The sequence below is a fragment of the Sphaeramia orbicularis genome, chromosome 9, assembly GCF_902148855.1.
Source record: "Sphaeramia orbicularis chromosome 9, fSphaOr1.1, whole genome shotgun sequence".
In the NCBI taxonomy this organism is placed as follows: Eukaryota; Metazoa; Chordata; class Actinopteri; order Kurtiformes; family Apogonidae; genus Sphaeramia; species Sphaeramia orbicularis.
In genome coordinates, this window is record NC_043965.1 from 1,152,326 (window position 1) to 1,179,352 (window position 27,027).

The 27,027-nt window shown below is 40.9% G+C and overlaps 1 protein-coding gene across 1 annotated transcript in view; it reads left to right on the plus strand.

Moving 5' to 3' along the window:
* LOC115425534 (tetratricopeptide repeat protein 16-like) overlaps positions 1-18,362 on the plus strand; it is a 23,503-nt gene extending 5,141 nt beyond the window's left edge. Inside the window, exons 6-12 of the mRNA XM_030143166.1 lie at positions 520-649; positions 2,912-3,126; positions 3,254-3,522; positions 5,217-5,361; positions 5,447-5,612; positions 7,053-7,180; positions 18,200-18,362. Of these exons, the coding sequence (XP_029999026.1) occupies positions 520-649; positions 2,912-3,126; positions 3,254-3,522; positions 5,217-5,361; positions 5,447-5,612; positions 7,053-7,180; positions 18,200-18,230 (1,084 nt within the window). The 3' untranslated portion in view covers positions 18,231-18,362. The remainder of the gene's footprint in view (positions 1-519; positions 650-2,911; positions 3,127-3,253; positions 3,523-5,216; positions 5,362-5,446; positions 5,613-7,052; positions 7,181-18,199) is intronic.
* Positions 18,363-27,027: the final 8,665 nt, after the last annotated feature.

The window sequence follows — 27,027 nt, forward strand, 5'->3', positions numbered from 1 at the left end:
CCCGAACCAGAAATAATAAATGTTTCTTTTCGGACACTGTCTGTTTTTTTCAGGTGTTACTTTTGGACATTTATTCCGACGCCGACTCTAAAACCTTCTGTTTTAACGTCTGCTCAGTATTTCACCTGTTTTTCCTGTTTTTGTGTTTTTCCTGTTTTTGTGTTTTTGTGTTTTTCCTGTTTTTGTGTTTTTCCTGTTTTTGTGTTTTTCCTGTTTTTCCTGTTTTTGTGTTTTTCCTGTTTTTGTGTTTTTCCTGTTTTTGTGTTTTTCCTGTTTTTCCTGTTTTTGTGTTTTTCCTGTTTTTGTGTTTTTCCTGTTTTTCCTGTTTTTGTGTTTTTCCTGTTTTTCCTGTTTTTGTGTTTTTCCTGTTTTTGTGTTTTTCCTGTTTTTGTGTTTTTCCTGTTTTTCCTGTTTTTGTGTTTTTCCTGTTTTTCCTGTTTTTGTGTTTTTCCTGTTTTTGTGTTTTTCCTGTTTTTCCTGTTTTTGTGTTTTTCCTGTTTTTCCTGTCATGTGTCGTAGCCTGGCGTGTCTGTCGGCGGCGGGGCGTCAAACAGACTGTTTAAAGCTGGTCAATGATTGGATGGCGTCGGACGGCCCCTCCTCCGACCTGTACGTCCTCAGAGCCCGACTCCACAAACGTCTGAACCAGGTGAAAATACGCAAAAGTGGAAAACAGCTGATGTCTGCGTTAACCCTTTTACGACCGCTGTGGCTGCGGCACCACCATGTTTCAACCACGATCTAAACGACATCTTTCATCAGACGTTGGGTTCTTTCTATTGGTCTACAACACATTAGGGTAGAGGTCTGTCATTGGCTGAGGGGGGAGTGGGCGGAGCTTAAAGCAGCAGAGTGCAGTCAGTGAGAGAGACATGGTAGATTTTTATGACTTTTATCAGGGTTTTAGTGGTGAATTCATGTCAATAATTGTATATAACAGTAACAGTGCTGTTTTGGAATGTTCTACTAGTGTGTTTTTGTTGAGTTTTGCTGGGCCTTTTTTTTTTGCCATTTTTTTTTCTTTTACTGTTTTTCTCTGTATTTTTCCATTTTGTATAGTTGATTGATAGTTGTATTGTATCTGTAAATCTTCTCTAAATGTCTGTATATTTGTACCAAGGTTACAATAGTTTTGGATTTTTCATTCTAGTTTAGTTTTATTTAGTTTTGACTTTTTTTTTCTCTAATTCAGTTTGTTTGAATTCGTTTTTAGAGCAGGTTTGCTCGTTTTTATTAGTTTTCATTTTTTTTCTAAATGCTTAGTTTTAGTTCAGTTGTAGTTCAGTTGTAGTTCAGTTGTAGTTCAGTGGTCTCTTTTCTCTTCTTCTCTGTGCTCCTATTCAAATCAATCCCAGACAGGACTCTGCTGCTTTAGTCTCCATGTTTCCAGGTAGAGTGGGGACCAGAAGACGACTGGAAACCACAGTGAACACAAGTGACGGAGCAAAAAGTGTCGTATGGTGACACTAGCTAAAATTGCTAGAGCAAAATAAATCTATTTCGTATCATTCCGACGCTGACAAAAACAAAAACAAAGGGAATTTTATCCATAATTTTTATCCGTTTTAGTTAGTTTTGTAAACACACAATACAGTTTCAGTTAGTTATCATTTTTTTCTTTTAATTATAGTTTTTATTTATTTCAGTTTACGAAAATGTTTTTACAATTCTAGTTTTCGTCATTTCGTTCATTTTCGTTTACGATAATAAGCTTGGCTGTTATTTTACTGGTCTGATCCACTTTAGATCACATTGGTCTGTAAATGTCCCTAAAACTAAAATGATTGTGACACCTTTGACTATTACTGTCTTCAGTCCCAGATTGGACCCTTTGGTGGTCCGGGTTTAGCCCCTGGGCCACATGTTTGACACCCCTGGTCTAGAACAACTACAATGGATCAACACATGGAAAAGAGATGAAAGTTTACTTATATAATCTGATAAAGTTTCATTAAGAACATTTACAGCTGTTTTTCATAATAAATCTGATAGAAAATGCAAGTCTGTTTTTTTTTTTATTTTTTACTGTAACACACTGTGTTAAACATTTATTACATATAATAATGATAATTAATGGACAGATACTGAAAGTGAAGTTGTTCCTGAAAGAAAGGTGCAAAAGAATTGGGAAAAAAAGACATTTTCTGACACTTTTATTAAAATAACATACCTGTTTTAATGGTAGTCCATACAGGGCACAGGTGTCACACACAAGGGTCCAGTCCGGCCTTTCAAAGGGTCCAGTCCGGCCTTTCAAAGGGTCCAGTCCGGCCTTTCAAAGGGTCCAGTCCGGCCTATCAAAGGGTCCAGTCTGGGCCCTGGGATGAATTAGTGAAGTGCAAAAATTACACTAAGATGTGACCAATCCTTTTAGTTCAGGTTCCACATTCAGACCAGTTCAATCTGCAGTGGACAGGATTCAGTCAAATACTCTCAGAATAACACAGAAATAATGACAACTGCAAATGTTTCTCTTTGTAAATGTAAATATTTTCATGTATTTACACAAAAACAAAGTTTAATTTCACAAAAAATGTGAATAACCTGAAATGTCTTCAGAGAAGTAAATACAATATTAACAATATTCTGTCTGTTATTAAATGTTTTACGTGTTTGTAGATCCACTGGGATCTGTACGTTCTAATGAACATGTGGAAATAACAAACTGACAGAATATTGTTAAAATTACACTGATTTTTCCAGTTTGTTCATGTTTTTCACATTCTTTGAAAGGACAGTTTGTAGATGGAAACCTTCTCATAATGTAAATGTACTTTTTTCGTTCTAAAACACAGACAAAAGTTTGCAGTTGACATTATTTCTGTATTATTCTGTTATTATTTTACTGGTCCCGCCCACTGCAGATCATATGATCCAGGGTTAAACGTCCACTCACACGTCCCCTGTCCAGACGTCCAGGTGTTACGAGGACGTGAAGGCGGCGTTGGCGTTGAAGCCGTGGTGTCCGGAGGCCGGCGCTCTTCTGCTGACGCTGCAGGACGCCGCCCACAGAGCCCGCCGCGCCGCCGTGGACCGCGCCGCGACGGGCCGGATGTCCGAGGCCCTGGTTCTGATCAACGTGGCCCTGGAGAACTGCCCACAGGAGCCCCGCCTCCACCTGTTCAGGTACCACGGGACCACGCCCACATTCACACACACACAGTCAGTCCCAGAACCCAACAGAGAAAATGAACCTGAACTGATGGAGACCAGAACAGACCCACTACAGGCGGTCCGCTCCTTCCTCCGTCAGAGGGACTCTGTGTCGCAGAATGAAGGACTTCGGCGCCGCCATCGCAGACCTGGTTCACACCGTGGAGCTGAGCGAGGATGAGGAGGGGGTCGGAGGTCAGGGTGGGAAACAGGAGGAGGAGGAGGAGGCCAAGTTCCAGCTGGTGCTCACCTACAATGACCTGGCCGTGCAGTGCTTCTGCAGAGGCCTGTACGAGGAGGCCACGCTGCTGCTCAACAAGGCCATCGAGGACCAGAAGAACCAGGCAGGACTGTACCTGAACAGAGGAGGTGAGGACGGGACCACAACCCAGACCAGCACAACCCAGACCAGCACAACCCAGACCAGCACAACCCAGACCAGCACAACCCAGACCACCACAACCCACAACACCACAACCCAGACCACCACAACCCAGACCACCACAACCCACAACACCACAACCCAGACCACCACAACCCAGACCACCACAACCCACAACACCACAACCCAGACCACCACAACCCAGACCACCACAACCCACAACACCACAACCCAGACCACCACAACCCAGACCACCACAACCCACAACACCACAACCCAGACCACCACAACCCAGACCAGCACAACCCAGACCAGCACAACCCAGACCACCACAACCCAGACCACCACAACCCACAACACCACAACCCAGACCAGCACAACCCAGACCACCACAACCCAGACCACCAGAACCCACAACACCACAACCCAGACCACCACAACCCAGACCACCAGAACCCACAACACCACAACCCACACCACCAGAACCAGACCACCAGAACCAGACCACCAGAACCCACAACACGAGCCAAGATGGGACACAGTAAAAATAGTCCCAGTTAGGGGTGTAAGAAAATATTGGTTCTGCAAGATATCGCAATATTTCCTTTTGCAATACTGCATCAATATTAAAAAGTACTGTATTGATATTTTTAGGTATTTATTCAAATGCAGATATTGTGGAGGTTCATTTTTGTTAGTTTTCGGCCGACAGGCTGTAGGTTATTGTCGTCATGTGGTATCCAGCGTCTGTCGTCCGTTACAAAACTTTCAATCGTCTTCTTCTCCGAAACTACAATTCTGATTGACTTCAAACTTGGTATACAGCTTCTGTATGATGATGTCAGCAAAAGTTAGTGAAATTATTTGGATCCGGATCTGATTCTGGATTTGGTGCCACTTTGAAAAATGTCCCCATTATAAGAGACAGGAAGTGGATGGATGCAATAACTCAGTAAATCTAAATGATCTCCAGTGTAAATGTCTCCAGTCCAGCCCTGATGGGGAGAGGACCAGAACATCATGTCCACATGCTGATCAGGATCTTCTTCTGGATCTGGAACTGACACAAAATTTAACATGGGCACTTATGGGGAAAACATTTCAATCGTCTTCTTCTCCCAAACTCCAGTTGTGATTGACTTTAGACTTGGTCTACAGCTTCTGTATGATGATGTCAACACAAAGAATTGAAATTATTTGGATCCAGATCTGATTCTGGATTTGGTGTGACTTTGAAAAATGTTCCCATTCTAACAGATAGGAAGTGGATTGATCCAATAAATCAGTATCAATGATATCAAGTGTGAATTTGAATTTTTTCCAGATCTAATTGGAATATGAGCAAAACATGGACTATTTCTGTAATAGAATAAACACACAGAACTGGGGGAGAATAAATGGATCTGGATACATTTACCTAAGCTTTGAATTCGGCCGCTGAGATACAGGAGCATTGATCTGATTTTTCTTTTTCGTTTATATTTTATTTGTAATTATTTAACCCTCTTTTATTAAATAATGTTAGTTCCTTTGTTGGGATTGCACAAAAATAATTTGTGTTGTGTGTGTGTTGTGTGTGTTGTGTGTGTGTTGTGTGTGTGTTGTGTGTGTGTTATGTGTGTGTTGTGTGTGTGTTGTGTTTGTGTTGTGTGTGTTGTGTGTGTTGTGTGTGTGTTGTCAGACTGTTTCTATAAACAGGAACAGTGGTGTTACGCTCTGGCTGACTACCAACAGGCGGAGGAGCTGATTGGACCAGACCGCCCCTCGGTCCGCCTCCGCCTCGCCGTCCTCCACAACACACTGGGCTCCTTATGTTTCCAGGACGGGTAACAAACACAACACAAAGACACACACCTGTCCACACACACACACACACACACACACACAGTCAACCCCTGTATGTGTCCGCAGACGCTTCCAGGACGCTGCCTTCAGGTTCACGGTGGCGATCGGGTACAACCCCACGGTCGGTCGTTACTACAAGAACAGAGCCAAGGCCTTCCGCAAGATCCTGAAGGTGGACCAGGCCAGGAAGGACTTCATCTGCACCCTGGTCCTGGATCCGGACAACCAGGAGGTCTGAGCCGACCCTGAACACAACACAGTGTTATATCAACAGCTGACGTTCCCTTTAAGGCTGGTTTTAAAACACTAAAAAAAATGCACTTTTTAAAATCAATAACATTTTCTATTTATATTGAGTTAATTTTTTCACCTACATCTGACATTATTATTGGTATCAAACATTCATCCTGTTTTAAAGATTTTAACCCTTTGAATATGTTTTTGTCATGATGCTGCTGTTTTTTCAGATGAAACTAGTGTTTATCTGAGACCAGAGTACGTCCGAAATAACTGAATAAAACACACCAGACAAACTCTGCAGCACTAAGCTAACAGTTCATAGCTAATAGTGCTAAGCTAACAGCACTAAGCTAAAAGCACTGAGGAACCAGCACTAAGCTAACAGCAGTAAGGAAACAGCGCTAAGGAAACAGCGCTAAGCTAACAGCACTAAGCTAACAGCGCTAAGGAAACAGCGCTAAGGTAACAGCGCTAACCTAACAGCACTAAGCTAAAAGCACTAAGAAAACAGCAGTAAGGAAACAACGCTACGGTAACAGTGCTAAGCTAACAGCACTAAGCTAAAAGCACTAAGCTAAAAGCACTAAGAAAACAGCGCTAAGCTAACAGCACTAAGCTAACAGCACTATGGAAACAGCACCAAGCTAACAGCACAAAGCTAACAGCATGAAGGAAACAGCGCTAAGCTAACAGCACTAAGCTAAAAGCACTAAGAAAACAGCACTAAGCTAACAGTGCTAAGCTAACACTACGCAGAGCCAACAGTACAAGGATTATTTCTACTGATAAAACTCACGACACAAAGAACAAAAATAAAGGAACACTAGTGCGTTGACTCATGGGGGAGAACGGGTTCTAGATCCTGGACTTCGTCTTTGTCAGTAGGACAGGTGGGATTCAAAAATGTTAAATGTTAAAAGTGTTAAATTCCACATTCCAACCCTGAAGGACAGTGTCCTGGTCCCCCAGCTCGGATATTTGCTGTGTATTCATGCGTGCTGTACCGCATTTGTCCAGCAGTCACCGCCAAAGCGTACACATGATTCTGGACATAGTAACAGCATTCTAAGACTGTTGTATTAAAAATGACTAACATCTGACAAAATACTGGGCCCATCAACTTATCGTTTTCACTAGTTTGTTATTGACCAAAAATACAGAAGTACGACAAACTACAGCAGTCAGCTGTGTACGGACACACACACACACACACACACATACACACACACACACACACACACACACATGTATCTTTCTCTTATCTTTACTGTTTTCTCTTGGTTTTATTTTCATGAATCTTCTGCTGTCGATGCTAATCCACTGGTTTGTGTCACAGTGAAATGATTCCAACTGGAAACAAATGGACCAGAGTTGAACTGGTTTTAATGGTAACTGTGTGTGTGTGTGTGTGTGTGTGTGTATGTGTGTGTAGCTGCCGTCCATGCTGACCAGTCTGTTCCCTGGACGCAGTATGTCCGATGTTCTGTCCAGTCCAGCAGGACGAGCCGTCCGATCCCAGCTGATGGACGCTGTCCGGGCCTATGAGGTCAGCAGTCAGCGGTCAGAGGTCAGCGGTCAGAGGTCAGTGTCACAGACAGTAGAGTCTGAACAGCTGATGTGCTTTTGTTACATTTTCTATGAGAATCTGCCTTTTTTAAAATTCAGTTCTTGTTGATTTTTAGCATTAGTTTGACTTTTGTTCCTTTTCTTTTCCTTTCTCCTTAAACCTGCTGATCCACAGTAGATTTATTTGAGCTCCTGTTCCCACTGTTCATTTATTTGCTGTGCTTTTGTTTTGTTTTTAATCCCTCTAGTGTCCCACCCATAGAGGTCCTTCTAATCTCTAAAAGTGCATAATCTGCACAGTAACGCTGTAATGTCAAAACAAAAAAATATTAAAAATATTTTTCATACAATTTGTTTTGAACTTTCTTACATTTTTTTGTATTTCATCAACTTGAGCCATGAACAAAAATGCCAAATACCAAATTCCCCTTAAATTGTAGTGACTGTGCCTGGGTTTAAACTTGCAGACTGTAGAGGAGCATATAAAACCATAATAATGACTAATGTCAGAATATAGTTTTACTAGCGCGTTGACCCGTGGTTCCCCATGGGTTCTAGATGTGGGCAGAGCTGACTTTTGGAAAAAGGTCTTCGTCTATATTTTATAAGTATTGATAAAAAAATTGTTTGGTAAATCATTCTTTGAAATTTAAATGTCAATTAATCTATTAATACCGATAATCTAGGGACTGAAGTTAGTAAATGTGTCGTTCCTGTTTTTAACTTCATTTCCCATCATGCACTGTGGTACTACGCTTCCCATCAATCATCATAGGCTCCTTCCTGTCCCTCCCCCTGGCAACTGCTTAGCAACGTGACTTAAATCAGTGCCTCCTGACTTTGGTCGACAAGATGGTGCAGTTTTAGGACGTTTCATTTTATAAGAAGTGCATTTGTTGTTTGACTGACAGTTGGCTTTTTTTGAAGTAAAAATATAGAATTAATATTTAATTTAGAATTATTACCCCATATCTAACTCGAAACTCGACTGTGGATTAACACACTTTAAATACCTGAGGACTTCCTGTACGACCGGTTCACTGTGTTTACAGACTGTAGACTGGGACCAGAGCATCAGGACCAGACATGGGGGGGGGGGGGTCTGATCACAGCTGATGACATAAACACTGACAGGTTTGAACTGCAGTGAAACAAACAGACACTGTACCTGTAGTTGTAATATTGTCCACCAGGGGGCAGCAGAGGCACAGCTGGAACATTTCTCAGTTCATTCAAAAAACATTTAATCTCATCGTTTATTTCAGGTGATGCTGAGTTTAATTTCAGACCCACGTATATGTCTATATTTGATCATAGATTATAGATTATAGATGTTTGGAGCCGGTACGGATCAGTTCTAACGCAGACACACTAAAGAACCTTGGTCTCCATGGCGATAATTCCATTATTAAAGTGTCCATGTGCCTGAGGTCCCACACATACTGCTGTCACAGTTGTGTTTCTGTGTTAGATGGTTTTATTTGTCTGAGTTTGTCTTCTGTCTGATCTGTGAAGACATGAAGAATGAACAGATATAGGCCACGTTTAGTTTAGTACAGACGTTCTAGAAACAGAAACAGAAACAAACAGAAACAGCAGAGGACATGAACTGAAATAAAAATAAAAACACATGAAGATGGAACAAAAACTAAAGTCCTGAACACAACAGGACTGCATACCTGAATAGAATAGAACACAATAGAATAGAACACAATAGAATAGAACACAATAGAATAGAACACAATAGAATAGAACACAATAGAATAGAATAGAAACGAATAGAATAGAATAGAATAGAATAGAATAGAACACAATAGAATAGAATAGAAACCAGAGACAGTCCAACACACACAGGACTGGGACTGAATCAGGAACGGACTGAACTAGGACCAGACCAGGACTGGAGCAGGACTGGACCGGGACTGGACCAGGACCAGACCAGGACTGCAGCAGGACTGGACCGGGACTGGACCAGGACCAGACCAGGACTGCAGCAGGACTGGAGTGCCACTGGAGCAGGACTGGACTGGGAGTGGACCAGGACCAGACCAGGACTGGACCGGGACTGGACCAGGACCAGACCAGGACCAGGACCAGACCAGGACTGCAGCAGGACTGGACTGGGAGTGGACCGGGACTGGACCAGGACCAGACCAGGACCAGACCAGGACTGCAGCAGGACTGGAGTGCCACTGGAGCAGGACTGGACTGGGAGTGGACCAGGACCAGACCAGGACCAGACCAGGACTGGAGTAGGACTGGACCAGAACTGGACCAGGACTGGACCGGGACTTGACTGGGACTGGACCGGGACTGGGGCAGGACTGGACCAGGACAGACTCAGACCAGACCTGACATGATGGAACAGTTTTTCTTTTCTTGGCGTTCCTGCTGAAGGTTCACTTCTCTGTGGAATGTGGCTCAGACGACCACAGTGAGGCCACGCCCACTCCCATGTCAGTCAAGGTGACGGACAGATGATCTGTCAGAACGTCTGAGCTCTGGGGTTCCACCGTTTATCCACAAGTTTAACCCTTAGATACAGAAGGGGGTCCAAATGACCCGCATTCAGAATTACACCTGAACCAAAGGACTCACTCACCCACCCTGGTCCTGGTCCTGGTCCAGGTCCTGGTCCTGGTCCTGGTCCTGGTCCAGGTCCTGATCCTGGTCCTGGTCCATGTCAGGGCTTATGAACAGTGGTAGACTCCTAGTCCTGGTCCAGGTCCAGGTCCAGGTTCTGGTTCTGGTTCTAGTCCAGGTCAGGGCCTATGAACAGTGGTAGATTCCTGGTCCAGGTCCAGGTCCAGTGGTGGTTCTGCCTGTGTGGGCTGCAGCCCCTCAGTGCTGGCTCCATGGTCCAGGGGCTCCGCTCTGGTCTAGGGGCTCGGTGGTCCAGGGTCTTGGTGGTTCAGGGGCAGGTCCAGGTCCAGGGGCTCCACTCTGGTCCAGGGGCTTCACTCTGGTCCAGGTCCAGGTCCAGGGGCTCCGCTCTGGTCCAGGTCCAGGGGCTTCACTCTAGTCCAGGTCCAGGTCCAGGTCCAGGGGCTCCGCTCTAGTCCAGGTCCAGGTCCAGGGGCTCCGCTCTAGTCCAGGTCCAGGTCCAGGTCCAGGTCCAGGGGCTCCACTCTGGTCCAGGTCCAGGGACTTCGCTCTAGTCCAGGTCCAGGTCCAGGGGCTCCGCTCTGGTCCAGGTCCAGGGGCTCCGCTCTGGTCCAGGTCCAGGGGCTCTGCTCTAGTCCAGGTCCAGGTCCAGGGGCTCCGCTCTGGTCCAGGTCCAGGGGCTCCGCTCTGGTCCAGGTCCAGGTCCAGGGGCTCAGGTTACTGGTGTCAGGGCGGTGTCCTGGTTCTCCAGTCCAGACAAAAACACCTTTCTCTGGGTTTGGCTCCGGCTCAAACGTCCCCCGGTGGAGGTGGGGGGGGGGGTCTGGTCCAGGTCCTGGACCCAGACTGTTTTGTCTGCGTTCGCTCAGTTCTTTGTGGTCTTTGGGTCGAGTTCGGCAGGTGACGTACGAGGACGCGTCCTCCTGAAGCGAAAGAGGAACTGGATCTGTGGGTTTGGGATCGGATTAACGGGGGGAGGCCTTGAAGAGGGATCAGGTCTGGGTCTGAACCAACACAGTAAGACCACCAGACCAGGAGACCACCAGACCAGGAGACCACCAGACCAGGAGACCGACCCACATACTGTAGTCCAGAAGCACAGATACTACTGGGATAGAAGTACAAGTACACCAAAAAGTACTAGTACATGTGTACTCTGTAAATGTAGAATATTTACATGTATTTGTTTCTCTGTATATTTTGTGTTTTCGTTGCATTTATTTGTGTATTTGTTTCTGTAGAATTTCGATCAATAACATTATTTTCTGATTTTATCTTTGTCTCTAAAATGCCTCAGATGGTTTGGACATTTTTTTTTTTTTTTATCTCTGACTCTGATTGTAAATGTCCGTCCTCTGCATTTCTAACAGATTTTTCCTGCTCTGACTGTAAATAATAATTTCCATCTACTTTCATCACATCTGACTGAGGAAGAAAACTCTACCATTAAACTCCAGTGAAATATGGATGTTTTTCAACTGTGTGGACATAAATATGTGGACACATCCTGTCTGCAGCTGTCACATGTTCTGTTCAGGAGGAGCCGAGGGGAAAAGGATTTTAGAAATGTAACGGTAGAACATTCAAAAACAGAATTCAGACGTGCACGCACATGAGGACAGATTCTGTTCATTTAAATGTTATTTTGTTTTGGTCTTATTTTGCTTTGTTTTGGTTTATTTGATTTCTTTGCATGTTTTAAATAAATAAAAAATAAATAAATAAAATCATCGTCATGGATAAACAAACAAAAACATCATTGTTGATCTAAATTCAGTCCAAACCATCTGCGAGTCATTTTGAAAACAAAGATAATTTCAGTTGAATTTCAGTTCTACTTCCTCCTGCTCCTTTTTGAATATGCAAATGAAGTCCTACTTTGTTTTCATGTAGAGGTAAAGGTTTTTGTTTTTGTTTGTTTGTTTTCTTATAATCGGTTTGATTTGTAAAAACCAAGTGGGATTACTTGGTTTTGTTACATATTATAAGTACATACATACATACATACATACATACATACATACATACATACTCCAAACTAACCAATGCACTGATATTTATCCCATACTATAAAACTATATTCTGACATTAGTCCTTATTGTTTTGTTAGAAAAGAAACACCTGGATTCAACATGTCCACATACTTTTGTCCATATAGTGGATGAATTAGATCACAGGTGTCAAACATGTGTCCCGGGGGCCAAAACCGGCCCACCAAAGGATTCAATCTGGCCCATAGGATGAATTTGTGAAATGCAAAAATTACACTGAAGATATTAACAGCCAAAGATGTTAGAATCATTTTAGGTCAGTTCAATCTAAAATGGGTCAGAACCAGTCAAATACTATCAGAATAACCCAGAAATAATGAAAACTGCTCATTTTTCTCTTTGTTTTAGTGTAAAAAATAAAGTTACATTTCATAAAAATGTTGACATTTACAGACTAGCCTTTTAGAAAAAATGTGAGTAACCTGAAATGTCCTATTAGACATATGTGGAATTTTAAAAATATTCTGCCTGTTATTTAATGTTGTGTGTATTTGTAGATAAACGGTGGTGTGTACGTTGTGTTCACATGTATAAATGATAAACTGAGGTGTAATATTGTTAACATTGCACTTTGAATTTTCAGGTTGTTCATATTTGTCCATGTTATGTTCAACTACTGTTTGTATATGTAAACATTTTCATGACAGAATTTTCCTTTTTTTCACTCAAAAGTTCTTATCCTATTATTTATATGATTTTCCTGGTGCGGCCCACTTTAGATCATATTAGGCTGAATGTGGAACTGAACTAAAATGAGTTTGACATCCCTGAGTTAGACTTTTATTATATGAATAATAATAAATAAATAAATAAATAAATAAATAAATAAATAAAAAGATAAAAAAAAAAAAAAAAATTAAAAATAAATACATTTTTAAAAAAGAAAAAAAAGGCTATTATATGAGAGTGGTAGTGGTGGTGGGGGGCTGATCTCCCTTGGCGGAGGTCTGCGCTTTTTTTAGTTTTTTTCTTTTTAGTTTTACCTTTTTCTAGTATGTTTGTAAAATTTCAATAAAAACTGAAGTGAAAAGAAAATGCAAAATTCCATCTGAACGAAGCTCAATATCACTCGTTTAAACTCAATAAACGAAAACAAACCTTTAAAGAAATTCCACCAAATAACCACAACATAAAGTCGAACTTACTCACATGTTCACACCGGCCTCATGTTCCGTCAGACAAAGGAAGGAGGAAGGAGGGACGAGCTGCCTTTGATCTTCGGGTCGAACCGCTGTGATAGGTGGGGTAGATGAGGCCAGGCTCCGCCCCCTCCTCTACCAGGAAGTGCAGTTTTTATTTGATGCTTCCATATTTTTCTACCTTCAGGGACGTCGTGATATAAAAGGACTTACAAGATGTTCCTGCGATGTTCAGCATTTCTGACTTCCTGTCGGCCATCTTGGTTTTGAGTAAAAAAAAAAAAAAAAGCACTTCCCACAACTGGCCAGTAGGTGTCAGTGTTTTGGCTGATGTGGAACTAAAACAACCAAACCCATGAACAAACAAAAGAACAGCTGGAGAACAGAGGAACACTAGGAAGGAAAAGGTTCAAATAAAGGAATACAGACAGAACTTCAACTCCGATAAAAAATAACAAACATTAAATCAGTTTCAAAGACGCCCTTTTTCATCTGTTTTGTCTTTTATGATATTTTTGTCTCGTTACGTTCATCATGTGGTACGAACACGTTAAACATTTCTATACGTTTTTGTCTCGTCACTCGGTTGAAATTAGTCTCGATGCTTAAAAAAAACCAATGCAAAATAGAAAATACTGGATAAAACACCTCTAATGCACTAAAACGCTCTAAAAAGTATCAGTAATGTACGAGGCAGAAAGTGGGGATATTTGTGTTCTAACTTAAGGAGTAAAAGTGAAAAAGTCAAGAAAAACACAGAGTTAATTCAAGTCCAGATATCGGAGAACAAAACTGAAGTAAAATAATGACGTATTTGTACCGAAATTCAGTCCCAGAGACCATTTAAAACCACAGATTTACATTTGATTTATCAAAAAAACAGCAAAAGGACTTAAATTCAACACACAGAGCTAATATACAACCATATGTTTACATTAAATACAAACATATATTCACAAAAGTAATCGAACCCAGTCCATTAACCCACAAAAACCCAAACATCTACTGCTGTAACTGTTTAAAACCCACTAATTCTGTCAATACATGGACACAATTAGTGTAAAATACAGTTTGATCTCAATTATTTATAGGACAAAATGTGCGAACATATGTAAAAGGAGAATAAAATGAGCAAAATACAAGTAAAATAAGACGAACATGAACCAACAAAAGCTTGAAATAGGGCATAAAATGAAGAGAAACTGAGTAAAATACTTGAAAAACTAGGAAAATTCATCATTTCCTCCCATCCAGAACCCTGTATTTATTCAGTTAACCCCAAAAAAACAAAACCATCTACTGATCTAAACTGTTTAATACCTGCTGATCCACTAATCCGATCAATACTTGGAAAGAATTGGTGTAAAATACAGTTCTTCGTCTTTTCATGGTCATCAAATATGACCATATTTGGACGTTCAGAGGCTCCATAGTTACCGTGGAAACACTGTCATCTTCTACAACATTGATTCACCAGAAAAACCCATGGAGTTGGATCAAAAGAAAAAACCCAACAAAATAATAAATAATGTGATAAAATAAACCAAAACAATGTACAAAAAATAAAAAAAGAATAAAATAAGCCACAAAATGAACAAAAACAGCCAAAGTAATGAACAAAATGAACAAAAATTCATAATAAATCGACAAAATAATGAGTAAAATGAACAAAATAAACTACAAACTGAAGTAAATTGCAGAAAAAATTATGAGTTTTGACTTTGACCTAAAAAACAGGCAAGAAAATGAACAAAAACAATCAAATACAAAAAATTACAGTAACAAAATGAACAAAAGGTAACAAGAAAATGTACAAAATAATAAATAACATGAAGAAAATAAGCAACAAAATGAATAAAGAATTGATTCACCAGTAAAACCCATGGAGTTGGATCAGTGACAGTGGATAAAATGAACAAAAATGAATAAAAAGCCCTAAAAATAATAAATAATGTGATAAAAAATAAGCCAAAAAATGTACTAAAGTTTAAAAACAAATAAAATAAGCCACGAAATGAATAAAAACAGCCAAAGTAATGAATAAAATGAACAAAAATTCAGAATAAATCGACAAAATGAGTAACATGAACAAAATAAGCCGCAAACTGAATTGCAGAAAAAATTATGAGTTTTGACTTTGACCTAAAAAACGGGAAAGAAAATGAACAAAAACAATCAAATTTTAAAAAATTACAGTAACAAAATAAAAGGGAACAAGAAAATGTACATTGAATGTTTCTATAAACTATAATTATTCTGAAGCAAAAGTACATTTAATAGCAACATTTGTAATAACATGAACCGACGGTAGACTTTTTTTTTTTTTTTTTTACTTTTTATCTACCTTTAGACTAAAATAACAACATGTTTATGAGAAAATACAGGATTATCACATTAAATTTAAGCTTTAGTCACTAAAATAAATATTTGTTTTATGTTCATTTAAAGATAGATTTGGCTGAAAAAGTCCCTTTTACTCAGTTTTAATAAAATAACCTTTGAATTGAGTCTGAGCTTTAATGAACATCTACATAATCAGTGAATTAAATACAGAAAATACAGGATTTACCCTGAAAAAATGTAAAATACAGACGATAATATTAGAATAAATGGAAATCAATGACTTAAAAACCTTAAATAAATAGAAACATTCATTTGGGTGGGTGGGTGGGTGGGTGGGGCTTGTGCAGCAGCTCTGGGTCTTTACGGGTTAACGGACGCCGGCGCTGCTCGGTCGGTTAAAGTTAAAGCGTCCACAAACGCCGCCGTCTGGATGTTTCTGTTTCCTTCCCTCGCTTCGCCGTCTGAAGCTCCACATGACACATTTGGCGCTTTATCGGACGTATAAAACCGGTTAAAATGTGCTTTACAGTCGTGTAATGGGGACCCAACGAGACGGGAGGACGCTCAGACGGAGGCGAGCAGACCGAGACTGTCCCCAGATGAACATTTTCTAAAGACAATTTATATATTTTGGACAGATAAACCATCTGCGGCGGTGTTCTGCTCGTAAATATTCCAGTCAGTTTTACTGGCTCGTCTCCCTGTTTTTCGCTCGGTGTGTGTGTTCCATCCAATCCCGTCCTCGCCGTTGGACTTCAGACAGCTGCGTTCTTATCAGGTCCTTGAAGGCACCGTTTGTCTTCAACTTTTACAGCCTGATGGGTTGTGTTTGTTTTTTGTTTTTTTTTTGCTGTGGATTCCTCTGCTGATGACCTTAAATATTCTACCAGCCAAAACTCCTCCTGCAGTCCAAGGGAACGTCCACATAACGGTTGGTTTCCTGCCGCACTAGATGAACTTACCATCCACGTTCGAGTCCATCACCGTCGGCCCCACAGCTGTTGGATTCGTTTCCCGTTTGCCACTCGTAACCCTCCGCTATCTCCGCTCCTCTTCGGGACTCGAACTCACTTCCAGCCGTTCATCTCCTTCAGTTTGCTGATGCCGGGCCCTTTGACGGGGGTGGAGGGTGGGGGGTTGTACAGGGGCAGGGTGGGGGTGCCGCTGCCACGAGTCCACGGCTTCTCTGTGGGAACCGTCCACACAGTCCGAGATGACGACGACTTCTTCTTCGGCTTGTCCGGCTTTTCTTTGGTCGAACCGGGAGACATAGTCTGGAGAGGAAGAAAACCAGGAAGTACCGTCAGAGCAGAAGAAGAAGTTTACCAGACTGAAAGAGAAGGAAAGAGAAGGAAAGGGTCTGAGAGAGAAAGAAAGAGTCCAAAAGAGTTAGTCCGAAACAGTCTGAAAGAGTCTGAAAGAGAACAAAAGAGAATGAAAGAGAAGCAAACAGGAAGTACCGTCAGAGCAGCAGAAGTCTACCAGACCGAAAGAGAAGGATAGAGAACGAAAGAGTTCAAAAGAGTTAGTATGAAAGAGAACAAAAGAGTCTGAGAGAGAAAGAAAGAGTCCGAAAAAGTCTGACAGAGTTTTATTTTGAAGGGAGTTTCTCGTCTGTTTCCATCCGCCCACAGGTGTCACTGAACAGAACAGATTACAGATTTAATGATGACGTGTGTTTAAGGCAAAATGACGCCCTCTAAAGTGAGTTAAGTGTAGAGATAATGGGTTTAATAAGGGGTGGAGTCAGGCTGGGGGTCTAATGTACCCGGGTACAGGTGATGTGGGTTTGGAAAAGTGGACCTGTCATCGTAAAAACTGAACAAGTTTAATATTTACGATTGTCGGCTCCGACCTGTTTCAGCGCCAATTATTGGAACAAACTGACCCTGAACAGACCTGAGACCACCGGAGGATCTGATTGGACAGAAGATAATCTGAGGTTTGTTGTCGTTGGTCAGATGGGGAAAATCAGGTCAAAAACAGCTGATTTTCTGTAAGTGTGGACCTGTTTTAGTGTCATGTGAATGTGCTGAGTCTGCGTGAACTGGTGTGTTTTCTGATCATAAAGGCCACGTACGCAGCAGCACAGGGTGAAACAGCTGAGCTTGGCGGCGTTCTGTCCCGTCCCGGCGTAGCGGTTCTTCTTGGGCAGCAGCAGGACGAAGGACACGGCCAGAGACAAGTGGTAGAAGCTGTGGACGTAGGCGTAGTCCCACTCCTGCAGACAGGAAACAAAGCAAACAGACCCTGAGGGACGCCTCCGACAACAGACCATAATACTACTGTAACCCTGAGGGACGCCTCCGACAACAGACCATAATACTACTGTAACCCTGAGGGACGCCTCCGACAACAGACCATAATACTACTGTAACCCTGAGGGACGCCTCCGTTTTTCCATTTCTGTCAGGTAGGAACTTTATTTATTGTTATTAGAGAAAACGAAAATAAATCCATTTTTTAAAATTTGGTTTATCTGTTTTGACACTGAGAAAGAAAAACGCCTTGAAATTCAATTTTAATTCTTTTATTTTAAAAACAAAAATCAATTAATCACTAGTTTTTCTTTTGTTTCTGAAAAGTAAATCCAATTACCAACAGATCCACGGACCCAAGAATTCTTTTCTGACCCCATTGGCTGAATTTTTTTGCTCAATATAAGTCAATTTGAGCAGATTCAGGAATATTAGGCTGATTTCTAGCAAGATATTTTTTACAGTGTAGGGTTATGTAAACTGAAGATCTTGGCGTAAACTGACACGCGACCAAATGGCGTTGAATAACACATGAAAGGGTCGAAAATGCTTAGGTATAGCACGACAAATACCGTAAGAGCTGGTGTGACATACAGTCAGTGTGCATCATGTGACCAGGAAAGGTTCTGACCTCGAAGTAGAAGCGTAGCATCAGAGCGAGGGCGCCGAAGCAGCAGCCGGGGCCCACCTGCTGGGTGTAGACCGCCTTGTCCGGGTACACCGCCCTCAGCTGCTTCATCTTCTGCAGCTGAAACACACCACAGCCAAAGGGGGATTTACTGAAACACTGATACCAGACCAAAAAAAAAAACAAAAAAAACAAAAAAACAAAAAAAACAGCCTAAGGAGGACAGAGGAACGCTGGGTAAGAGGAGAGAAAAACAAGGAAGAGATGATAAAAAAAAAAAAAAAAAACTGAACTAAGATTAGATTAAAATTACAACGTACGATCAAACACAGGAACCAGGTCGTTTCTAACACACGCCCACAGGAAACATGGGGAAAAAAACAGTTTCATTTATCATCAGAGGAGATTTAGACTCATGTTTCAGCTTCGACTGTTTAGAACCGAAGGAAAAGGTTTAGAATGAGTGACACATACAGCCATTAAAAGCATTAAACATTTGAACCAAGACTCAAACAGAACCGGACCAGACAGAACTCCAGCTGAGGAACCACCACTGACCCATTTGACTGTGATGATGAAGACGGCGGATCCAATGGGTCCAGAGAAGATCCCGTAGCCCCAGCGGTCCTGGTAGATCCTGACGGCGATGGTCAAAACCCCGAACATGGTGATACTGGAGCGCTGGGGTTCGTCGAAGTCCCCCAGAGCTGAGACCAGAACCACAGACAAGATGGGTCAGAGACTGGATCTGAGGGGAACACTGTGGTTCTGGGGTAAATTTATGTGGATTCAGACCAAAGTTGATCCTCATTTGGATGAAATTGTGCCAAATGGTTCATGTTTCCGTTCTGCATCTGATGGTCTGTGTCATGACGTCATAAAGGCCACGCCCTCATTAGCGCCCCAGGGTAAATATTGGGGGGGGGGGGGGGGGTCAATATTCATCCGATCAAACCAAAAGTTCATGTTACATCTGTGTTCCAGTCTCTTCTCATATGACACATTTCACAACTCTAGGTTGCATTCAAAGTGATGCCAAATTATTGTACCTTCTATTCTGTCCATTTCCTTCCTCATTTGTCACACATGTATGTGGGTCAAAACATGGTACTCCAAACCTCTCTGACGGGACATTTTAGACACTATTTGGTAGATTAGTGTTGGTAAATGACCCACATTTTTACTTTTCAATTCATTTTTGCTTCAGTTGGACCAGAAGGAATTATCCAAAACAAGGAGCTACTTTATACTGAAATAAATGTTGGAATGAAAATCAATTAAAGTTCACTCTGACGGGACATGACTGTGTTTTGACCCATATTCAGATTTTAGTTATTGTCTAAAGTGACCAGTATGGACACGTATTGCATTCACAAAAAAATAAATTCAGCTCTGTTGTTCCAAATTAACAAGATAATTATCTCATAATTACAAAAAAAACTACGTAAAAAAAAAAATTCGGCTCTTTTTTTCTGAATTAACGAGATAATTATCTTGTTAATTCAGAAAAACAGAACCAAATTTAATTTTTTGTGTGAATGCAATACGCTTGTGTAGACCAGGACTCAAACACCTAATTTGCATATTAACAAAACAGCTTCTTAAGTTGAAAACTACAACGGATATCGACTAACTTTATATTATGGACTCATAGGAAATCAGATATGGTCTTTCATTTGGTGTCAGTTTTGTTGACCTTCGATGACCTTGAAAAGTCAAACTCTAGGTCATGATTTTCAAAACACCCAATTTTTGACCATAACTCCTTCAATTTTGCAGAAAAACAACTAATATCAGATTTTAAAGAGTGAAAATATCAGCCAAAGTTCAGTCAAAGCCCTCAGAAAAACACACTATGGCAGTTTTATTTGGTTTATTTTCTTAATTTTTGCACATTTTAAAGATTATTTTCCCCTTTTTTTTTCTTTTTTTTTTTTTTAAATGTTTCTTAAATTTTCCTGATTCTTTTCATTTTGTTAATTTTTTCACTCACTTTTGTTCATTTGGTTTTCTTTTTCTAATTTATTCAACAAGTCTATGAAACTTTTAAAATACTTAAAAATTCCACAAATTTTGCAAGAAATGCCTTAATAATGTCAATGTTGTTCTGAAAAAATGATAAATAAAGTTGCTAAAAAAATTCCTATAATTCACTGATCTACAGTTTTTTTTTTAATCATAAATGATCTTCCTCAGATTAAATGCGTTAAATCCTACGTACTTTAATCAGATGTCCACAGTAGATCAGCTGTTTTTCATGTCTGTAACAGTGTTTATTTCACATATAAACTGGTTTGGGTGCATTTGTAAATGTTCCAGTAAACAGAACCTGTAAAGTCCATGTGTTCTAATGAACAGACAGTGTTTTCCTTTGGACTCAAACCCATTCCATCATGAATTCACAGATTTGACCTTTAGACACAGACTGTATGTGTGAAACTCCACACAAACAGCATTTTTATTCCAGACTCTGACTGGGGAAACTTTCACTTCTTTTATTCTGTTTTTCTTTTTTTTCTCGTGTTGGAGGAAACAGTCGTGACATCAGCTGTTCGACTGGAATTCACGACGCTGCTGTGTGATTTAAAAGCCTTGGAGTGGAACACAAGTGTTACTGACCAACAGCTGTTACTCTGCACTTTCAACAGCACGCCTGGCTCAAAGGCTCATGGGAACTCCAACAGTAATAGAACTAGAATTTACTGAAAGTGTTCTTTAACCCATAAAGACCGACAACTATTGAGTTTTTCTCTACATTTAACCTTTACTAAGTCATTTATCTCCATTTACGGCAGAATGTACAGAGTAAAAAGAAGGGGTCCAAGTACGGTGCCCTGTGGGACACCAGAATTAACCTTAGTTTGGATGGAGGACTGATTATAAATATGTACAAATTAGGATGTTTCAGGAAAGTTTTTTCTTAAATGAGTGTTTTAATCTGTCTTTATTCAGTGCTAAAGTGATGAAAGATTGAAAGAGTTTAAAATATTAACAGTTATTAAACATTTTAGGTCAGTCAACAGTAGATGTTTAAGGGTTTAGACAAACGGTCAAAATACACTGAGACTCTAGTTCGTATATTACGGAGGCTTCGAATAATTAAAAGTGAAGTATTTCAGTCGTAGATTAAACCTGTGAATGTGGTTTTTGAAGTGGAGGACGTACCGATGAGGGTGACCCACATGGACAGCGCCGTCCCATAAACGCTGAAGTATTCCAGGATGTCGTATCGCATGAAACACAGGATGGACAGACCGGGTCCGTCACAGGCGTGGTAGATCTATGGGGACACGGAGGTCAAAGGTCAAACACGCAGTGACTTCAGAGGTAAGAATGGAGATGTTTGGTAACAGCCCATTTTTAAAAAAAAATTATTTATCTATCTATTTATTTTATTTTTCAATTTTTAATTTTTCAAATTTTTTTTTAATTTTAATTTTTTTTTATTTACAAAAATTAAATGAATAAGAGCCTGATTATCCACTGAAATCAACTAATATCCCCTCAGGTTTATGGAGGTAAATCTGTGCCATCAGATACTGAATAGCTGTATTTCACAAAAACTTTCTGTGAATAATTGTATTTCGTAAATTGAATTTTTTATAGTTCAGTTGGTTTTTGAATAGTTGTCTGTCAGTTTTTTTTTTACACATACTGTTTCATCTGAATTCAGTTATTGAAAATAAAAGTTTTTAATTCAATATTCTCAAATACAATATGTTTCAAATTCAATCTTAAAAATTCAATATAGCACAGACATCTGGACCAGGCAGAGCCAATGGCATCTCACCGAAGATCACATGACGCTCAGGTAGTGATGAAGGCGTGGTGATTCACATGATTGACGCATTTGTGCGCTGCTACCTGAGCATCAAGTGATCTTCAGCGAGATGCATGATTGGGTGAAAGTTAGATCAGGTGGCTCGTTGCTCCGTTGGTTCTGCCGGGTCCTGGCAATATTGAATTTTTATATTGAATTTGAAACACATTATATTTGAGAATATTGAATTAAAATCTTTTTTTTTTTAATAACTGAATTCTATGGAAGAGGATTAGAAAAAAAAATTAAGGTCCAATATATTTTTTCTATTATTGTTCTGTGATTAAAGTCAGAATTATGAGAAAAAAAATTCTGAATTCTGACTTTTTTTCTCAGAATAATAATAAAAAAAAATTATTTATTTATTATTTCATAGAAATATATATGTATACCTTATTATTATTTTTTCCCCAGTGGCCCTTATCTTCTTCCATAGAATTCAGATTATGAAATCGTAAAAGAAAAAAAAAAAAGGTAAAAGAAATTCTCCCATAAAAAAAAATCAGAGTAAAAAAAAGATTTCAATTTACGAAATGACTACTAAAAATTTTTTTGCGAAAACCAATTATTCAATATCTGATGGCACAGATTTACCTCCATACCGGTTTGACATAAACACTGCATGAAACATGTTTAGTAGCGGAAAAATAGTGTTTGGTAACGATTTAGATTCAAGTTTCACACAGATTTTCAGACTTTTTGACACATTTTCCATCAAACCAATGAGGCCTACTGTGTCAAACATAAGGTCCACGGCCCAAAACTGGCCCTGCAGACGGTCCAATCCGGCCCCAGGGATGAAAAAATAACAGATTAACAGTAACAAGTTTTACTGAATATTGAGTGTAAGATGTTTTAATCCAGTTCAGTCCTGTATTTTTCAGATCCACAGGCCTGTTTTTAAATGTGTATTTGTCGATCCACTGTGATCTGAGTTGGAACATACATGTTTAAATGATGGGAAAAATACATGTCATTTTAACAACAGTATGTCACAGCTTAAGAACTGTCCTTTTTCATGGTTGTTCAGCTTATTCACATTATTAACGAAAGGATGTTTTCTTCATATAAACATTTTCATACTGTAATTTGACTTTTTTTTTTTTAAACTAAAACAGAACACTGTGGAGTTTTCCTCATTTCTCTGTTCTTCTGTCATTGTACTGGTCTGACTGGTATGTGACCGTTACATAAAAGACCTCAGAATCATCTTCCTCTGTTGACATTTTCAGGCTTTGAGGAGGTTCAATAAATGACAGTTTTATATTTTAGGATCCAATAAATAAGTTGATTTTAAAATAAATTTCAATAGGATTGTCCTTATCTGCAAAAAACATGATATAATTCATGCAGACAGTGGGAAAAACAACTTTAAAGTGTTTAAACTCTAATATTTTGCTGTAGTTTATTTCAGTCTGTGTTTTTTTTTATTTTATTTTTTTATGATGGACTTCAGGAGGGTTTGTTTGAACGTGTACATGAACTCATCAGACAGTCCATCTTTAGTCATTCAGGTCAGATGTTTGGTGTACGTGCTCCAGTTCTGGTTTGTCTTACCGCCGTGAAGAACATAGTGAAGAAGTAGACCATGGCCTCCATGTGGAAGCCCCGCTTAGCCGCCACACTGGCGGTCGGCAGAAACACCAGACTGCTGACGGTGGGAAGCAGCATCTTAGCGATAAATGCCCCCATAGTGGAGGAACCAGTAGGGACCAGCAGGAACCAGGAGGAACCAGGAGGGACCAGCAGGAACCAGGAGGAACCAGCAGGAACCAGGAGGGACCAGTAGGGACCAGGAGGAACCAGAAGGGACCAGTAGGGACCAGTAGGGACCAGGAGGAACCAGAAGGGACCAGTAGGGACCAGCAGGAACCAGCAGGAACCAGGAGGAACCAGTAGGGACCAGCAGGAACCAGCAGGAACCAGGAGGAACCAGCAGGAACCAGGAGGGACCAGCAGGAACCAGGAGGAACCAGTAGGAACCAGGAGGAACCGGTAGGAACCAGGAGGAACCAGAAGGAAACAGGAGGAACCAGCAGGAGCGAGGATGTTCAAAGGGTCCTGGCAGTTCAGAAGGTCCGGGAGGGTTCAGAGGGTCCTGGAGGGTTCAGGTCTGGTCCTGTCTGAGTGGTTCAGAAGGTCTCGGAGGGTTCAGGAGGTCCTGGAGGGTTCAGAGGGTCCAGGAGGGTTCAGGTCTGGTCCAGTCTTAGGGGTTCAAAAGATTTAGAAGGTCCTGGAGGGTTCAGGAGGTCCTGGTCCAGCTGAGGGGTTTTGGAGGTTCAGATGGTCCTGGAGGGTTCAGGTTTGGTCCGGTCTGAGGGTTTCAGAAGGTTTAGAAGATACTGGAGGGTTCAGGAGGTCCTGGTCCAGCTGAGGGGTTTTGGAGGTTCATATGGTCCTGGAGGGTTCAAGTTTGGTCCGGTCTGAGGGGTTCAGAAGGTTTAGAGGATACTGGAGGGTTCAGGAGGTCCTGGCCCGGCCGAGGGGTTCAGGTCTGATCCTAGGGGGTTCAGGTCTGATCCGCTCTCACGGGTGTACAAGGTCCTGGAGGGTTCAGGAGGTCCTGGTCCAGCCAAGGACATTCAGAGGGTCCTGGAGGGTTCAGGAGGTCCTGGAGGGCTCAGGTCTGGTCTGGTCTGAGGGCTTCAGAAGGTTCAGATTGTCTTGGAGGGTTCAGAAGATCCTGGTCTGGCTGAGGGGCTCAGAGGGTCCTGGTCCGACTGAGGGCCTCAGAGGGTCCTGGTCCAGCTGAGCGGCTCAGATGGTCCTAGTCCGGCTGAGGGGCTCAGAGGGTCCTAGTCCAGGGTTCAGACCCACATGGATGGTCTGTGGGTGAGTGTGTGTCATGTGTCCCTTTAAACTTTAAAGGTCCTGTGGACAGGACGGCCCCCACAGGCGTCCATGTGCACCGTCATCACACACACACACACACACACATACACACACACACACACACACACACACACACACACACACACACACACACACACACACACACACAGGACAGCTGACAGCATAGCAGTGCATCATGGGAGGGGCCGGTGTGAGGGGGGGGGGGGGGGGATCTGGACTGTTCATAACATGGACAGTCCAGAAGGACGGGTTTACATGTTTACAAAGGTCCACAGTACAAGTACACAGACTGAAATACAAGTACACACACTGAAGTAAAAGTACAAGTACAGATATTGAGGTAAAAGTACAAGTACACACCACTGGATTAAACATAGATGGTAAATATAACTGCAACACCAACAGTGTGTTCGACCAATCAGTGTTCATTAACACACAGCCCCGCCCCCAAGAATTCCAGGAATGTGAAAAGTCCCGCCCCCTGCTGGAACTTCAATCAGGGAAAGTTTGGGCTCAAGGGAAAGTTTTTTTCAGGGTAATTTCAGTGGAAACATGTTTTTCAGGTTTTTCAGAATCCGGAGGCTGATGAATGTGAACTTTTTCTGATTTGGTGAAAATATATACAATAAGAAAAACTAGTGTAAATAGATAAACCACATATACATGTAAATAAATAATAGAATAAACCATTAAAGCAGCAGTTCAGGTTCAACATTCAGACCAGTTTGATCTGTAAGTGGATCAGAACCAGTACAAGCACAACAGAACAAACTATAGATAACGACAAATATATGTTTGTCTTTATTTTAGTGCAAAAAATAACATGAAATTATGAAAATATTTACATTTGCAAAGTATCAAAAAAAAATTTGTGAATAACTTTTAAAAAACACAAATTTTGTAATTTTACCAATATTACACCTCAACTCATCAAAACATGTTCACTACAGATTGTCATAAAATTACGGCTTTTATCTCCATATTTTATGACTTTATTCTCATAAAACTACGGGTTTTATCTCCATATTTCACATCTTTATTCTTGTAAAATTATGTGTTTTATCTCCATATTTTACGACTTTGTTCTCTCACTACAGATCAGATCTACATTTAATAACAGGCAGAATATTGGTACAGTTACACTGATTTTTCTTCACACATTTCAGGTTATTTATATTTTATTATTAAAGAATCATTTGTTAATAATTTAATGTTATTTTTTTGCACTAAAAGAGAAAACATTGGCGTTGTCTTTATTTACAGGCATAATGTAAGATTATTTTTTCCACAATGCATTGTCATTATTTCTAGGTTCTTATGATATTATTTGCCTTTGGATCATATTAGTGTGTATGTGGAACTGGAACATTCCGTGTCAGTGTTGGTTCGGTTTCAGTAGAAGCTCGTCTCATATGAGCTGGTTCTGGTCCATATAAGGTTCCGTGCTGTTCCTCCTCCTGTTCCTCCATATTTGACCCCCTCCCCCCACCCACTGCTGTGGTTCCCATCAGGCCTTGCTGGTGGACGGTGTGGAGGCAGCCGTCGCCGTCAGCTGTTGCACCTGCTCAAAGGCTTGGGGCAGGGACACAAAGGGTGCAGTATCACCCAGGGGTTCGACCCCACCCCTCAGATTCTCCAAACGTCTGTGAAACACGAGCAGCCGGGAAACAAACGCCCACATCTGACGGATTTGAAACAGCGCTGTGGTTTAACTCCGCCCCCTGATGGGAACCAATGACCTTCTGTTACGTCCACAACGGATCCTTATTAGAATATTGAACATAAGAAAAGATACTTAACCCTTAAACACCTACGACTGTTAGTACGGCACTGTCTCACATTTATTTACTTTTATGAAGTGATTTATGACCATTTATTAAAATATTTTCATCTGTATTTTACATTTTTACAGTTAAAATCATATACTTTCTTATTTAAGTCACTGATCATGTATTTGTTCATTAAAGCTCAGAGTAAATTCAAAGGTTATTAAATCAAAACAGAGAAAACTGAACAAAAAGCAACATCATATCGTGACTCACATAAATATACACGTCACTTTTAATCGGTGTGTTATCTGAATACGACACAATTTAATGAGACCAGTCTCAGAAAAAGTGACTTTTTTCAGTTCAATCTGTCATG